General features: G+C 35.6%; 1 protein-coding gene across 1 annotated transcript in view; it reads right to left on the minus strand.

Moving 5' to 3' along the window:
• Positions 1-5,504: 5,504 nt before the first annotated feature.
• The window catches only part of LOC144372520 (transport and Golgi organization protein 1 homolog), an 84,289-nt gene continuing 75,959 nt past the window's right edge, over positions 5,505-13,834 (minus strand). The window contains exons 21-29 of the mRNA XM_078035858.1: positions 11,841-11,942; positions 10,913-10,973; positions 10,762-10,797; positions 10,618-10,685; positions 10,398-10,498; positions 10,079-10,216; positions 9,045-9,121; positions 7,315-7,465; positions 5,505-6,306 (exon numbers count right to left, since the gene is read on the minus strand). Coding sequence (XP_077891984.1) covers positions 6,029-6,306; positions 7,315-7,465; positions 9,045-9,121; positions 10,079-10,216; positions 10,398-10,498; positions 10,618-10,685; positions 10,762-10,797; positions 10,913-10,973; positions 11,841-11,942 — 1,012 coding nt within the window. The 3' untranslated portion in view covers positions 5,505-6,028. The remainder of the gene's footprint in view (positions 6,307-7,314; positions 7,466-9,044; positions 9,122-10,078; positions 10,217-10,397; positions 10,499-10,617; positions 10,686-10,761; positions 10,798-10,912; positions 10,974-11,840; positions 11,943-13,834) is intronic.

Below are 13,834 nucleotides of genomic sequence, written 5' to 3' on the forward strand. Positions count from 1 at the left end.
TCAACGTGAGATTTGGAGGAAGGAGGGACACGGACATTCAGTCCACTGCATTTATTTTGCCATTTATTTAACTTTATTTTAACTTCTTTATAAGACACGTGGCTGTGTGAAGGGAAAACTGCAGCATCGTGTGGCAGCAGCTACCTCCCAGGTAGAGATCAGAGTGTGACAGCTGGAGACCCCGGAAAGGGGCCTCGGTAGGCAACTCTGAGGCTGCAAAGCTGCTGGTTTATGAAATAGTACAGGATTAGCTATAAAATGATGGTAGAATTTTAAGAATTTGTGCCATAACCCCGAGAGCAGCATATCTGACCCTTAGAGCTACTGACATTGGGACAGAAACAACTTTTTTGTTGTTGTTGGTTTTTTTCTTTTCTTTCTTTTTTCGTCTTGCTAGGATTGAAGCCAGGGTCCTATGCAAGTCAGGCAAGCGCTGTACCACTGAGCCACACTCCCAACCCCAGAGACTTCTTTACTATGAGGCTGTCCCACGGTGCAGGTATTTAGCGGCGTGCCTGGCCTCTGGACACCTACCTCCGTCCCACAAATCCCATCAATGCAAAAATGCAAGAGAAAGCCATGGAAATTGAATGCCGATAAGTTTGACAACCACCAGGAAATGAACACATCCACTGGAAGAAATCAACATGCAAGATTTTACCCCAGGAGAAGTAGGAAACTAGAGTCCACCTGCACCGTTGCTATCAATAGAAGAAATTCTACCCAGAGTTAAAAATTTCCCCAATGTAAAAGCTAGAGGTCCCAGTGGCTTCTCCGGTCAATTCTACTAAAATTACCAAAAAATGAATACCACTAATCTTACAGGATCCCACATCTCCTGTCTCAGAAAAGAGAGGAGGGACTGACTTCCTTTTTCAGCAAAGATGCAGTAACAACATGAAACAAATGACAAATGCAGTCTATCTAAGGAAATTTTTAAAAAATGTCTTCTAGAACCTCACTGTCCAGTAAGATTCTCTGCCGTGCTGGAAATGCCTCTGTCTGTGGCTGGCCAGGACAGTGGTCACCAGCCAGACATGCCAGTGCCTCTGAGGAGCGCTATCATATTCTCACTTCATCCCAGTGAATTTAAATAGCCCCAACTAGCCAGCAGCTGCCATATCAGATAGGACAACTCCAGCGTGATAAACTGGAAAAATTACACTAATGATTAAATGACACTCAGTAGCAGAAGTGCATACTGATGTTGCCATTAAAATTGTTAAATACTTAACATGCTAAATTCTGGGTGATAAACAGCTCCTTCTCACCCAGGTATTCTCTGAAACCACCTCACTAATTAATTTTTGCTAAATCCAGAATGAGTTTTGGTTAAATTCAGTGTGATGAAATTAAGATCTTCTTTGAATTCAAACACTACAAGCTTACAAAAAGGTTTACCAGCACCAACTGTTTTGCTTTCATGGAGATGGATGAGATTAAACCTGGGCCAACTGTAATAGAACTGTAAGTGATATACATATAGGGTTCATACTGTTCTAATGGTTACTAGTTCATGTTTCTTCTTAGTCCCTCTTATCGAGAATGTAACATTGGAGTAGATCAATCATCAAAGTATTTTAAATCTATTGTGGTTACAGATACAAGAAACCCACTGACTTTAAAAGAAATTGCAGTTATTGACCAAGAAACCACTTTATCTTCATCTACATCAAACTTTGCACAAGGAATGATTCTGACATGAGTAATGTCTAATTTCTGTGAATTTTACCACTCAGTAGAAACCATCATAGCTCTGTGTAGCATATTCATCCTTCAGGAGGCAGGAAGTGAGCCGTACCTATAGGCCAGTGAGTCCATTGCAAAGCTGTACCACAGAACTAAAGTCCAGCACCTCATTGTTATGACTCCTTTGGATACAGGTTTATTGTAGATTTTGAAACTTGTTTTTACTTTCCTATTAATTGTGCAATTAATAGTCTGTTTCCTAATTTACCACTGTTCCTACCCTGCTTCCTGGAACAATACTGCTGTGGTAGGTATGCTCATCTTCAAACTTAATACAGCAATAAGAATGTGCTAGGATTTACACATTTGCTCACTTTTGCTCCAATATGGTCTTTTGATTTGAATTAACTTCAAACTTTTGAATTGAAGTGGGTAGGATAGTACCAGATTGCTTTGAAAGGAAATTGGATCAGTTATGGTCTGTCTTATAGGCTGTTCCTTAGAGCTGGCCTAAATTCACCCTCATCTGATAGTTCTACTTAAAAATAGTGTGCCTTGATCAGATCAATATCCTATATGGGAGTGTTCCCCAGATTGTAGCTGTGATTTTTTTTTCCAGATGACCAGATTGTTTTTCTGAAAGTGAGCACATTTTTTAGTCATGTTGATTAGTTGTTCTACATCACATTGCTATTGTTTCTAGGGTTAACATTAATGATTCTAGGGTTAACATTAAAACCATCTCTCTCAGAATAATTACAAATTTTGGGGTGGGTTTACGTCTTCTAAATCATGTCATCTAAAAAATTGAGTCAGATGCTAATGAGATACTTTAGGAACAACTGCTGTTTTTCTGACAACTGATTGTGAAACCTTAAAACCTGCATACCTTGTCTTTATAACGTGATGAGTATGAAAAATCTGGAAAGATATTTTATTTTTAATATAGGTAGATATGACTGCCATTTATTTCCTATTTAGATATATTGACATTCATATAAAAATATGCAGGTCATTAGCCTATTATAATTTCACTATTTACATTACTTTTAACTTGATGAGACATAAATAAAACTTTCATAGTACACAAGGTGCATATTTGATACACAGAACATAAAGATTTGTGAGGAGCTTTTTTGTGGGTTACATGTAGAACCCACGTATTTTAATATTCAATATTTTAAATGAACAATGCATGAAGGGAATGCAATACTTGGCCTATTTTTAAACTAGTGTAAACCCTAATCATACCATCCGTTTGCTTTTTAAAACAAATAACAGTTGTTTTAGCCCTTGCACTTCAAGAGATCTAGTCTTTAATTTTTCAGTTGTCTGTTAGGTCAGTTTTGTTTACTAGACTCATAAAACTATATGAGCCTGAAAGAATTATCAACCAAATTTAGTCTTTTCTTTCATCTGGATTGGGTTAATTTCACAAGTGCAAAAATAGTTCAGTCTACAGTAGTTCTAGGAAATGAAGAATTTGCCTTAATAAAACGTTCACTCAACTGAAACTCTGAGTAGTCAAAATTTCCAGACTGTAAACTTCTCAAGAGAAGGGCCTCATCTTCTCCATGTCATGTAAACTTTCCAAGGTGCTTGGCAGGACTCTGTACCCTGTGGAGTACTCAGTACCTTTTTGTTTGATGTTACTGATGTTTGATGTTGCTCCCTTAAAATCTGCTATTAAAATGTAGCAAAACGGATACATTGTTCTTTCTGTTCTCTCATACTATAAAACATGTATATCAAAGTGATAATTTTAAAAAAAACAAACCTTTTTTTTGGTTGTAGATGGACACAGTACCTTTATATTTATATGTGGTGCTGAGGATCAAACCCAGTGCCTCACATGCAACCCCAGCCCCTCAAAGTGATAATTTATATGAAGAAACATTTAGCATCCTTCACATAAGAATGCTTTTTTTAACCTCTATTTAATTATGTGGTGCTGAGGATTAAACCCAGGGCCTTGCCTGTGCTAGGCAAGTACTCTACCACTGAGCCACAACCCCAGCTTCCACCAAAGAATGGGGTTATATGAAAAAAAAAAAAAAGAGGATGCTTTGTATGAATGTCTTTCATCAGCATTAAACAAACTTAAATTGAACATTGTCATCAGCTTAGCTTTAATTCAGACCTGAATGACCAAACCTCCCCCCCCCAAAAAAAGGTGATTTTATCTTGAAGCAGTTAACACAAAGCAATCTGTATCTCACAAATTAGTTGTTTAAATTTACTTTCTAGTGTGGGAGGGGATGAGTTACTGGACAATAATTACAACTATAGCAATAATACTTTCAGGTTGAAACACTACTGCTTCACAAATGAAATGATTTTAGTAACTAAATTCAAACACAACTTGCTGGAGAGGACTTCTAAAACTTTTGAGATACAAAAGTATACTTGAATCAAGGAACAGTATTCTCTACACAACCTGTATATGGGCAGCTACCTTGGGCTTTGCTACAGAAGTGGTACAATCAATCAGATGGATGTAAGGAGAGGCAACTATGGGTGGGTTCAGAACTGCTCAGATAAACTACGTAGAACGCATTATAACTTACTAATAGAATAAATACAAAAAAGGCTTTAGAGGGAAAACTACTGTTGCTTTGAATAAAATAATAAATCTGCCTTTTCTTGAAAATCTATCTTCCTAGCTGACATCACCTTTATTTAAATGCTATTTTAAAATTAGAAGTTAAGTAACTGCAGCATTGCCTTGTGTCCTGTAGAGGTTGAAAGATACATTCAAAATGTGTTTGTGACTTAAATTTTATTTTACATGGTTAAAAATGGCATAAGCTATTATATGGTTTTCCTCTTACACACAGCTGCTGCTTCTGATATTAAATGGAGGTTATGTAGATAGAATTTGAGTCCTTTAGGAAGAATTCATTTTTATTCTGAGTTATCTTCAGTAGTTTAGAGATTTTGTTTCACAGAGATTTTGTTTCACACTGAAGCTTTTGCCCCTATTTTGAGAATACTTAGGGGACATAAAAAAACAATATGTTATGTTCTAGGTTTCAACAATCCTATTACTTTCTAGAATTTAAAAGAATGGAAGAATATGGTCTAGCAGTAAACAAAAGTATCAGGCTTTTATAATTTTATTTAAATCTTAAACCTCTTAAAATGTACTGTTAAAATTGCCGTAATTAAAATTACAGTTCTGGAGAGCTAGTTCTTAGAAACATTGTTTTAAAGACAGTAGTTACAGATCCAGGACTTGCTTTAATTGTTTTTTAAATAAAATATGTTTGAGTATCTATCAAAAAAAAAAAAAAGAATTTAATTCAGCCCGTAGTTGCTGAGTAAAGACATTATAAGCCTTAGAGTTTCATTCATTCTTAGAGGATTATACTTTTCTAATTTTTTTATCATATTCCTTGAAAATCAGTGGGAAGGTATGGGAAAGAGAAGAGTGTGTTGTGTACATTTTTAAAAAGAAATTTCCTTATTTTTTATAGACACAACATACCACCTTATATTTTACTGTTACAATGCAATAATGGCAAAAGCAGTAGCTCTTGCTACAAATGTAAACTCATTCTCAGAAAAGCATTCTCACATGGACAGTGGTTAGAAAAAAGTACATGAATGTGCTACAAAAATAGAGCCACAAGACTTCTCACAAGTAAAAGAAATCCTCTGTAGAAGTCCACAGTTGACCAAGGTCCAGCCTCCTTAACAGTGAGCAACAGGGAATATGCTGCCAAGTCACTATCTTCAGTTCTGAGAGTGCGTTTACATGCTTCCCCAATGGCACAAAATCTCATGACGATCCAATGAATCAACAGACACTTGGGAAATATTAATAAACAATTTTTATGAACTATTACAACAAAGAACTTCAGCAAGAAGGAAAATGATGTTTATGATCTTTGAGTAAACATTTTTAGCCCAACAGTCTCTGCGACCAGATATTGAAAGAGAAAAAAAAATCAAGCTTATAAAACACCATTTCTCTGTTATCAACTGGAATACACTAGTAATAGGATAATGGAAATACATGTTCTTAAAGCATTTCCACAGGAAATGTCCATAATTATGACATTCTAAATCATTTAGCAATTGTATATGCTACATTAACTAAAACAAAGGTATTCCTTATTGCACATTTTTAAATTGGAAGGATACTCTAGCTTAAGTGGGGGATATTTAGGGGGAAAATATTTTGGCTCAAAATGTATACTGCGCCAAGGCAGCTTCATTCTGAAAACATAAACCATTTAAAATAAACTTTTATATTTTGAAGCCAATAATCCTTTAACTCTAAGTGTCAGAGGTTAATTTTATGGGCCCTGTTTTTAAGCCCTGTGAACAGCCCTCACTACTCTTGAGAATTAGGTGGAGTTTCATCTTTAAAGCCTGAAGGCATTAAGTCTTTTGCAGCAGGTGGTGGCCCATAGTCTTGGGGACCATGAGTTGGAGGTGGTAATGGGGCACCAGGAATGAAGTACTCTCTTGGGCCAAATGAGCCTAAAGGTCTAAATGGTGCTGGTGCAGGTCCTGGAAAAAAATCACGAGGGTCAAAAGGCAAATCCCATTTTCCAGGTGTAACACCTGGTGCATATTCTCTGAAGCCTATTGGTGGACGCATACCAGGACCTGGAAAATAAAAAGGAAGTTATGTAAATACCAGAAATTTCTGAACTAGGGTGATTTCAAGTATGTTAATATAGTCTTTAATTTCTCCCAAGCCTAGAACATCAGCTGGTGAACATCCTGACTTGCCAGATGAGGCAAACTGAGATGGAACAAGTTTAGGTTATAGCCTTTGACCAACCAGCCATGAAGCAACATATTAAGGATTTAACATGGCTCTACCTAGCTCCAGGCTTGTCTTTTTTCTTTCCCTACTATATAATTGCAGAATTATTTCTATCTCACAAGAGCTCCATTTATATTTGGAAGTATTACCATGACAAGATGATAGATTATGAAATAAGAACTTTACTACATCAAAGAAATTTTGATAAAAGGAAATCTCACTATCTATTACTGTATCCATTAAAAATTCATGAAGTATTTCAGCATGGACTTTACACATGCCATCAGAATCAAGGTGCACGCATGCCCTCCTGGAAAAGGCCTTCCACAGCCACCTAATTAAACCAGGAACATTTATTAGGTCACTGTTAAATCCTCTTTAACACTTCCCTCTGACTTTTTTCAAGGTAAGGAGGGTTTGACTTTTCCTTTTCTATATTCTATAACCTATTGCTTATGCTTCCATTATGGGTGATTACAAACTTTATGTTATAGGATTTTCATATCTGTGACAAAATTTTAAGTTATGGCATGCGTCTCATCCACCTTTCCATCTATTGCAGTGCATATCAACAGATTTTCAACAAACATCTGCAGAAGTAATATTTCTGGCTTTTCTATATATAGCCCCTTATCCTTGTCTATGAGAGATAGCTATTGCCTATCTCAGTATAAGATTATGTAGTGTCCCATATGTCCCAGAAAACTGGAGGAAAAGTTAAAATGTACTCAGCTTTATCCTTTCATTGTTAAGACCTGAGATAGCAACCAACTGTTTTAGCAAGCAATAGAAGTGGAAGATGAATGTGATTTATAAGTCAATCACTACTTTTCAGATCATCATACCAAATGGTGGAGGAATTGGCCGAGGCCCAAAAGGCCCACCGAGCTGAAGTGGCGGTCCATACCAAATGGGAGGTGGTGGAGGCCGTCCCATCGGGGGTCCCATGAAGGGTACCCCTGAGAAAGGAGGGGGCCCTTTCATAGCCATATGAACCTGCAATTTAAGATTTGAAAGCAGTTAAAAGTTTTAAAATTCCTATGTATTAAGACAAAGTACCAATACCTATAAAAGCTAAAACCCAAAACCTGTCCAGAGAACACCATCAGTGCAACAAAACTCTACCCACCCCTCCTGTGTATTCCCACTGACAGCTTACAGAAGTTGGAAGGATGCCACAAGAGGGAGCAGTTTGTTACTGATTATATCTGCACAGGAAAGGGAAAGGCAAGAGGACTGGCAGGGGTTATTAACAGAGGTGATTTCTGACCAGTATGTCATGCTGTATTCACTACAATCTATTTCAAAGGGAGTCCCCCCATCCCCATCACTTCCCTTTCATCACAATAGCTCATTACTTCCATATTAAGAATGAACAGAATAAAATGAAAAATCCATTCTCTACTCATGTAATAATAGCTACTATTCTACTATATCTTCAGTAAGTCTTTCATATATTATTCAACCTCTGAGATCTTTAAGTAGACTGTCTTGTTTTAAATAAGAGGGAACAAAAGCAAATGGGATATCATAATTTGTTGAAGGCCACACTGCATATTAAAGAACTCAATCCCAGGTTTGCCTCCAAGCCATGCTTTTCCCACCTCTATTCCTCTCTAACAATGGGTCTTTGCTCTCTTTTAAATCTTCTACTACAAAGGGGTTTGGGGTCTTATCTAAGCTGCCCTTAGATTTCTCCAGAGATGTATATTCCAGGAATATATATACACTGGAACTTGAGAAGTATTTTCCATCACAGTGCTATATACACAAATTAGGAAGACAAGCCTTTAATATTTACTTTCATTTACTGTACACCATTTGAGATATTGATTTATCATTTCCTATGAGTAGTGGGTTTGAAACTAAACAATTAAAAATTTATTTTATTATAGAGCTGCAGAAGACCTACCAGATATAATAGCAACACAGTTACAAGAGAATACACTTATGTGAACAAATGAGACCATTTCTTGGGACTGGCTCAAGAAGTCATTTCAGATGATCATTGTTTCACAGAAAATCTGATACCAATCTAATTCAAATCACTCAAAATAGGGTTTGCACAAATGCAGGAATTCTTAAATAACATTCTTCCAAACAAAAATAAAAATGATGAATTATATAATTTATAATGAATTTACTTTGCCTTAGAACATTCAACACAAAACACCATATAAAGTTAGAGTGATAACTTTTCACATTCTGTAGTTCATTATAGTTGTACACACTTAAGCAACATTCCCAAGTTAAAGAGAAAAGTAAGCTCAATATTGCATGCAGTTTAAAGCAAACAAGATCAGTGTCATGCTCTGAATATCCTTCCCATAAATGCACAGAATAAAACCCAATTCAGTTCTCAACCTCTAAGTACTTACTCCAACTGGATGCTCAGTCAAAGAAGTAAGGGTGGAGACTGAGGGGGTCTCAGGTTCTTGGGGAACAGTTTGCTTTTTAAAAAACAAATGGGATAGTACAAATAGAACACAAAGAAGGATAAAGCAAAGAGCAAGTACTGTAGGAAAGCTACATGTTCCTGCATGACCACATGATTCACAGTAACTACAGAACTTACCTTGCCCTCATTCGTCACCTTAGCTGGAGAAGAACTTCTGGAGCTGCTGTTCATGTGAGCTGGACCACATCCTGAGTCTGTTAGAGATCAAAGAATGGATTCAGACTATTCTAACATGAAAAGAATAAAAATCCTCCATCCACAATTACAGATTCTTTGAAATTACTTGGTCCCTTTACCAGAGGCAACGGGTTTCCTAGATGCCTCAGAAGACCAGTACGAGGTAAAGGTCCATCCATTGACCTTGGGAAAGAAAGATCAGAGCCCTTGTATGTATTTTTCAGAAGAAATAAACCACTGGTGGACAGGTCAGGATTCAACAATAACTAGAAAGCAACATGAAAAATGGGTTGCCCAGGGGTTGGTGTCATAGCTCAGTTGTAGAGTGTTTGCCTAGCATGTGTGAGGCACTGGGTTTGATTCTCAGCACACATTTAAAAAATAAATAAAGATATCATGTCCATCTACAATTAAAAATATTTTTTAAATGGGTTGCCCAATACGTAAATCACAATTTATGAAGAGACTTAAGTAAAATAAAGAACTGCCTTGGGTTGATAGAACAGGAGATTAATAAGTACTGGTCCTAAACTTTAAGCTATAGACTTAAAGTATGTGTAGGCTGGCTTTTCTTTAGTCTGTATAACCTGACTTCCAATCTTACCAAGACTACAGTCCTATTTAGAATTTGAAATAAGATTCAGTATTTCATGTTGGAAATATGTATGCTACATAAAGTTTAAGGCTTTTATAATATTTGGGAAAGGAACACCATAGAGATTTAATTTAAAGATAAAGGTTTACACTTCGCAGTGTAAAATTTAAAAGAAAAAAACAATACAGGGACCTCCAGGAAAAAAAAAATGTTTTCTATTCTAGAACAGATTTTCCAGAAAACATTCACTAAGATAAAGTAAGAAATTATCTTCTATATATTGTACAGGCCCAAATTCAATGTTTTCATTAGAATATTCAAAAGGGGAAAAAAAAAAACCTTGAAGCAGTTTACTATAAAGCAACATGTGAATGCTCACCAAATCCATTTCTAGGCATATCTTTTTGATTAAGAGTAGCAGAAGGAGGTCTCCCAGCTGGCTCTGCTGTCAGTGGAGGGGAACATTCTCCACCATTCATGGGGGATGGACCAAAAGAGCCATTATGGATCAGTGGACCTAAAGAAAACAATGCCGTGTTACTACTTTAAGGCAGCCTTCTCCCTGACACCAACCCTCACCTCCTGCTTTAGCAAATCATTCAGATTATTTCATAACCATTACACACAGAAATAAAAAGTAATTTACATACATTCTGCACCAAGAAATAAAATAGCTCCTTTTACAAAGTGCCCCCTACCTCTCTGAGGAGGATTTTGTAAATCTGGTCTTCCCAGCATAGGTTTTACAATCCCGGGTTCATCTTGACGCACTGCGATCTTTTGGGTCATTTCCAATAGTCTTGAATATTGAGAAAGAATGGACTGAATTATGAAACAGCAATCTATTCCTTCATAGATAATATCTAGCATAACCTTAAAACACTATAAAACATATAGGAAGATACCAAAATCACATACTTCTGTCTCAAATTAGCAACTTCCCTTTTCTCTTCAGCTATAGCTCTTTCTGCAGAATGAGCTTTGAGCTATTAAAGAGAAAATATTCAAATTCAGTTGCAGTAGGCTATGCACAAAATAAAGAAAAGGGGGAAAAAATCTTACCCAATTATCATGAGCTTTCTTCTCATGCATAGCAATCTGAAAAAGACAATACATTAAAAAATATGTTTTTAGGGACTCATTATAATAGCCTATAATTGTCTGTATTAGATATCAAGAAATTCTGCAACTACAGGACAGTATTAATTACTACCTGGTTTGTAAACGAGTGCTTGGTTTTCTGTAATGCTTCTTCCATCTCTTCAATTCTCCGCCTAAGAATTACAACAATTGAATAACATTTGAAACATTTCTGACCATTTTCCCTTTATTCCATCAGCTATACTTTTAAAGACTTTATCATACATAAGAAAAACATTTCTATAGTTATATGAATCCAGTGTGATCAAAACTAATACTACAGGCCAGGTGCAATGCCACATGCCAGTAATCCCAATGATTGGGAAGCTGAGGCAGGAGGATCACAAGTTCGAGGTCAGTCTCAGCAATTAAGTGGGAACCTATGCAACTGAGACCCTGTCTCAAAGTAAAAAAAAAAAAAAAAAAGGTCTAAGGATGTAGCTTAGTAGTAAAGCACCAAAAACAAATAAATAAATAAATAAAATAAAATAAAGACCCAATACTAATAACTTCTTTATCATTTAATTGCTAGAGATTCTGAATGATAAATTATAATTTCCTTAACTGTTCATCAGTGTGTTCTCAAGTAATTCTGCTAGAAATATCTTCCTCCTTAAAACTTTTTTTCTTTTTTTCAAATTATATCCATAAAAGATTTCCAAGGTCTATCAAATGCCACACTTTTGTGGGTCTTGATACATCACACAGCAAACTGATTTCTTAAAGAATTACTACAACATGCAAAACCCCCAGAACTATTTGCATTGACCAAGTTCCCTATGGTCTTGCCCATTGGGTATAAGTAAATTTTTGTTAACATTTTTCATTTGTAAAGTTGAAATTTATTTTTTCTCCTGTGTGAATTGAATGTATTCATATACTCTCGTTATTTATACTTCCATGCTATTTTCTTCTATCTACATAATGTAAAAAAAGATTAAAAAAGAAAGCCACCACTAGTTTATTAGACATTGACACCCTCCTTTAGAAACTAAACTCACTTGTAATTTTTAACTTCCTGTACAGCGGAAACCACCTTTTCATCTGCAGCTGACAGCCGCTGCTCTTTTTCTAGTCTCTCATATTCTTCTTGGCTCACTTTCCTAAAATAAAGCCAGTTATCAAATCAAAAGTTTCTCTCTGTGAATATCACTTCCCACAATTCTATAAAATGCTTAGGCACATAAAATAAGAATTCAAACCTGCAATTTTGTAAATCAAACTCTGGCAAATCACTTACATTTTCTAATTTTTCCTCTTAATTCTCTATTTACCAGTAAATAAAATAAATGTGAAAACAACATGTGCCCCAAGGGCAAGTCTCCTGTGTGTAAGATAATAAAAACTCACTTTACTTCAATGTGGAAGATCAGGACTGATAAACCTAACATAATTAAACATATTAGGATAAAGCAAGGGATAATTCTTTTCTCGTTTCTGCCATGGGTAGGACACTAAGTATATCTTTGTCATGGAGGAACTCTTTTCTCAATCCAAGACTGGTACCATAATAAAGATATAGTCACAAAAAATCTTCTAGAATATGTCTTTTAGCTATGCAATTAGCCACAGAACATTTTTCACACTTTAGATATATATTTCAAAAGAATTGCAATTAAGCAAAAAGACAAATCTGAGTTTTGATAATGTCTGTCAACCAGAAAAAGAAGCCAAACTGACCCACCATCAGAGTATTATCTACTGACAAGTTTTAACTCTGATCATGAAACTCAAGATGTTCATCTACTGAGACAAAGGTAGCCACATTTAATGATTTTAAAAATACTATTTTCTGCTATCCTTGTACTACTTTAACCATAGTTCCAATTCAAAAGATAATTAACTTGAAACTTAATTTTCCATAAATCAGAAAAACTATAGTAAAAAAGGATTATTGATACCAAATAGAAAAAGGGGATTATATATTCTTATATAGCTTCTCATTTAATTCTTTAGCAAGTATTTTATGAGTGGCTATAATATACTAGTTACCTTGTAAGATGCTAAAGAATAAAAGAGCTCACTGTTTCAGGTATAAATGACGCCTAAAGGAATATAATAATTTTCCCCACTGGCTTAAGAAGGAATATGGAGAAAACTGAATCTTGAAGGACAGAGAGAATTTTGTTTCCAATTACCAAAGAGTTAGTCTGAGAGCACTAAGAACAATCAAAACATCTTTATAAGAATATAAAATTGTGTTTGAAAGGATACAAGCTAAAAAGGTAGTGAAGATATATGTATGTGGCCAAGATCCATTAGAAAAAGGAATCTCAGAATTACAAGTAAAGCTGGCACTTTAAGGTACTTTTCTCCTAGGTTTACCCACATATTGAAGATAACACAAAGATATAATGAGTCTGAACTAAGCCTTCATCAAATTCCTGGGCTTAGAGGAAAAAAGAAGTGTTTGGGGCTACAAATAAAGGGACCCTTAATAAAAGCCCTAGCCTTTGAGTTTAGATTAGAAAGTACTGCACACTTAAGTGATGAACAGGCAAAAAATCCAAAAGGAACAATACTGAAACATTGGAAAGACAAGTCATTTTTGAATTATCTTAATTGCTGACTAAGTTTGAAGTGACAATCTTACTCAAGTAACCTCAACACTTTTCTATAAGAAGATAACTTCATCTTAGTCCTCAAATTTCATGTATAATTATCACAACAATGTTAGCCAATCAAAACTGACCAGACACTCCATAAGACAAAATTCTGTGAGAAAAATCCCACAGAAAAGGAAACCACCTAATGGGGTTAACCGCACATGTTTTAAAATCACTGTGCTTTATATAGTCAAAAAAGTAAAGTCAAGATTATGAATTTCAGGTCTGGGAATATAGTTTAGTTGGTAGAGTGCTGCCTTGCATGCACAAGGCTCTGAGTTCAAACCCCAGCACCACAAAAGAGGAAAAAAAAGATTATGAATTTTGTCAAAGGATTAGAAACTATAAAACCAAGAAATAGTTGGGTGTGGTAACCTACATACAGTCGA

Source organism: Ictidomys tridecemlineatus, unplaced genomic scaffold (genome assembly GCF_052094955.1).
Source record: "Ictidomys tridecemlineatus isolate mIctTri1 unplaced genomic scaffold, mIctTri1.hap1 Scaffold_113, whole genome shotgun sequence".
NCBI classification, from domain to species: Eukaryota; Metazoa; Chordata; class Mammalia; order Rodentia; family Sciuridae; genus Ictidomys; species Ictidomys tridecemlineatus.